Source organism: Falco punctatus (genome assembly GCF_963210335.1).
Source record: "Falco punctatus genome assembly, chromosome: 14".
Lineage (NCBI taxonomy): Eukaryota > Metazoa > Chordata > Aves > Falconiformes > Falconidae > Falco > Falco punctatus.
In genome coordinates, this window is record NC_137594.1 from 131,865 (window position 1) to 135,771 (window position 3,907).

General features: G+C 64.1%; 1 protein-coding gene across 1 annotated transcript; it reads left to right on the forward strand.

Moving 5' to 3' along the window:
- Positions 1 to 1,464: 1,464 nt before the first annotated feature.
- Positions 1,465 to 3,682, forward strand: LOC308053489 (uncharacterized protein; the record flags this gene model as incomplete). The annotated part of the gene is made up of 3 exons (XM_080364743.1): positions 1,465 to 1,505; positions 2,789 to 3,327; positions 3,486 to 3,682. The coding sequence occupies 3 exons, from the start codon at positions 1,465 to 1,467 to the stop codon at positions 3,680 to 3,682; spliced, it is 777 nt and encodes a 258-aa protein (XP_080220869.1).
- Positions 3,683 to 3,907: the final 225 nt, after the last annotated feature.

Below are 3,907 nucleotides of genomic sequence, written 5' to 3' on the forward strand. Positions count from 1 at the left end.
AGCCCAAGGAGCCCCCCTCCAGCTCAGTGCCCGCCTCTGCTCTCTGCAGACATGGCACCAGCCTGCGCCCACAGCTCCGCCTGGCCCTGGACCAGCTGTGGGTGCTCAGCAGCGGGAAGGAGGCTGCGGGGCAGGATGGACAGGAGGAGGAGGAAAGCACCGATGAGGACAGCACCTCTGTCATCCTCGCCTGGCCCACCGGCTCCTGCATCGCCACTTTTGGGTGAGTCGTGGTCGGGCAGGAGAGCTTCCCAGCCATGCCCACGCCATCCCATGAACACAGGCCTCTGCCTTGCGTGCAGAGCTGGGCAGGGAGCAGGCAGCTCGGTGGCAGGGAGGGAGGGATGGGGGATGTTTCCCCATCCTGCATCCCCTGGTCACCTTTTGGTCCCCAGAAGGGAAGGGCAAATACAGCTGCTCGGGCAGGACAGAGCGACCCAGGGCTTGGACAGCACCTCTGTCCTGCCCCACGGGGCAGGGCTGTGCAGGCACCCACCTTTGCCCAGGGCTGGGGGCAGCAGGGCCTGACGCTGTCTCCCCTCTCTTTCTGCAGCTCCCAGGCACTGAAGGAGCTGTGGGTGGCCACGCTGCTGGGGTAAGCCGGGGGGGTGCTCCAGGAGAAGCTGGGCCCACGGGGGAACACAGCCCCCAGCTGGGGAAGGTGCCCCTGGGGCTGCAGGCAGCTCTCGGGCGCAGCTGCCTGACGAGAGACAAGAGACAGCTTGGGGCTCACCCAGCTCTCTCCCTCTCCCTTCCCGGTGCACAGGACACCAGAAAGACGCACGGGAGCCCGCGTCACCCGCCTAACATCCATCAAGCTCCTGGAGAAGGAGCTGAGCCGCCGCCACGCCGTGAGTGTCTCTCTGCTCTGGGCCCTGTCCCCGAGCACTGCTCCTGCAGCCGAGCAGCAGACCCATGGCTGCTCACCTTCTTCCCCTCCTTCTCTCCCGCCCAGTGGAGGACAGTGCGCGCCAGGAGCCTGGAGAGGCTGATGGAGGCACAGGCAGAGGTGAGAATGGCTGCCTTGCACCTGCCTCTGGCTGTGCTGGGATGTGCAGCGAGTGGGGTGACCATGTGCAGGAGGGCGGGGGTTCCCACAGTACCGCTCCGCAGCAGAGGGGGTTGGGGAGACACCAGGAACGCTGGTACGTACTGGCTGGCTGGCGGAGCTGGGACGAAACCTGCCGCACGGGGCAGAGAGCCTGGGAGGGCAGAGGGTCCCAGCTCTGCCATGCTCAGGCTGCTGGCTCCGGGGGGCAGCTCGCCGCTGGCCCTTTCTGCTGCGGGGCTGCTGTCCAAGCGCAGCCTCATTCTTGGTTCTTGCAGGCTCATCCCAAGCAAGGGCCTGCGACGGCCCCATCTGCAAACGCAGGGGGACTTTGCCACGAGCCAGGTGAGTTTGGGAAAGCAAGGCAACCTCCTGCAATGGACTGAACTGTGCTCACTTGTCCCCTGAGTGTCGCCATGCAGGTTGGGCACTGCACGGGAGGACAACACCTGGACTGGCAAGGACACCTGCTGGAGAGCGGCCGCTGCATGAGCTTCTGCAGGACACAGAGCCTCTGCGGCTGCCCACAGCTTGCAGGAGGGCAGGGCAAGGGCTGGGACAGGCTGTCCTGGTGGCACACCAGCTCTCGGCAGCCTCCAAGCCACAGCTGCTGAGCCAAAGCCACGGTTCCAGCTGCTGGCTCCCTGCCTGTCCTGCCGCACTACACAGCATCGCGCTGCGGGCAGGACAGAGCAGGGCAGGGCAGGCTCTGGGACCGCTGGCCTGGGGTTCTCCGTTGATGGCGTCTTACTCTGTTTTCCTTTGCAGCAGGAGGGAGCAGCAGCAGCAGCAGCAGGAGGATGGGGCTGCCCTGGCCCTTTGCTCTACGGCGCACCCCGGCCGCTGCCCAGGCGCCAGGGCAGGCGGGCTCCGGCTGCAGCAGGGCGCTCTTTGGGCAGCCCCTGGCAGCCCTCTGTGGGGAGGACAACACGCTGCCCCGGCCCATCCAGGTAAGCCAGCCTGCACACGGGGTCCCCAGCCCCCCACTCAGTCCACAGGCAGTGTCCCCTGGCTCCAGGTACTGGGGAATTGGGCTCTCTGCCCATGGCTCACGCTTCTCTGCTCCCAGCCCCTTTGCAGGAGGACAGAGCCCAGTCTGGGGAAGAGCTCTGGCCACGGCCACCGCTGCTGCAGGGCAGCTCCTCAGCCAAGCCACTGTCCTGCATCTCTTGCAGGAGCTGCTGGCTGTCCTGCACCAGGAAGGACCGACGACGGAGGGGATATTCCGCAGAGCTGCCAGCGGCACGGAACTTCGGCAGCTACGCGAGGCCCTGGACCGCGGCACGGAAGTCGATGTGGGAAGCCAGCCTGCACTGCTGCTGGCCGTCATCTTGAAGGTGAGCGCTTCTGAGCTGCAGCTGGAGGAGCTGCTGGCTGGCCTGCAGCGTTCAAAGGCTCACCTGCAGCCCTTGGCATTGCAGGAATTCCTGCGAAGCATCCCCACCAAGCTCCTCGTCATCGACCTCTACGAGGACTGGATGGCAGCCATGGAGAGGGCCAGCAAGCAGGCCAAGGTGGAGGAGCTGAAAGCGTAAGTGTGGGCAGCAGCCTGCCTGGTGAGCAGGGACCGGGAGAGTTCTGGGACCTGCCTGCCAAGGCACGGGCTCCTCAGAAAGCTGTCTTTTCGGGCAGCTGCAAAGCTGTGCAACACAGCTGCTGGCTCCCACCCGCCTGGGGCCAGCTGCGGGGACGGCTGTGGGCACCCTCTGCTTCATCAGCCTTGTCTTCCTCTTCCCTCAGGGTGGCCGACAAGTTGCCTGTGGCCAATCTCCTCCTCCTGAAGCGGCTGATGGCCCTGCTGCAGCACATCGGCAACAACGCAGCCACCAGCAGAATGAGCTGCAGCAACCTGGCCATCTGCATCGGGCCCAACCTGCTGAGCCCACCCAACGAGGACCTGCTCCCGCTGCAGGCCATGCTGGCGGTGACCGAGAAGGTACGCCCTACCCAGCAGCCGGCTGCTGCCTTCCCGGCCCATCGGAGCTTGGCTGTTGAGAGGTCCCTGGCTGCCTCCTCCCTTGAGCCAGGGCTGGTGGGCTGGGTGCCTGGAAGAGCAACCCCCAGCCGCAGCCACCTGCGCAGACAAAGGGTCAGCAGCGGGAAAGGCTGCTTGACACGTCTGCAGGCACCTGGCTTGAGACCAAGGCTTTCATGTCTGCAGGTGAACGTGCTGGTGGAGTTCCTGATTGAAAACTGCGGGGACATCTTTGGGGGGGAGGTGGCCGGCCTCTCCCCTCCATCAGCCGAGGAGGTGCCAGCACCCATGGACAGGCGCACAGGTAGGAGGAGGGGCTGAGGCTTGTCACAGACACTGGGGCTTGGGATGCCAGAAACCTCAACCTTGAGGAGACAAGTGGTGTAGGGCTCGGCTGGGCTTTGCTTGAGATGTTCTTGACTTCCAAGAAGTCACGCTGCTGCACGTGCTTTTGCTTTCCAGAGCTGCGGTGCGAAGAGCAAAGTGGCCCTGCAGGCACAGCAGACACCCAGCGTCCAGCAAAAGCCTTTCTGGATGCAGCCGCCTCTCTGCTGGACATCGAAAGAGGAGCTGGGGGAGACACAGGGGCAGGGCCCAAAGCGGCAGAGGTACAGCAGCTCCACAGACACTGGGACAACATGTCTCAAGTGGGACAGTAATTTCCCAGGAGGCCAAGCAGCTGCTGGGCCTCCTCCTGGCAGCCGCTCTCTTGTGCCTTTGGGGCTCCTCCTCTCCCCCCAGAGTGGTATGTGTTAAGGAAAACTGGAAAGGCTGTTTCTGGAATGCACTTCATTAAGTATGATCTGCTTCATCAAACAAAACATACCTACAAAATACCCACAAAAGGACAGAAGGGAGAAGCTGTCACCTTGAGAGGGCTTTTG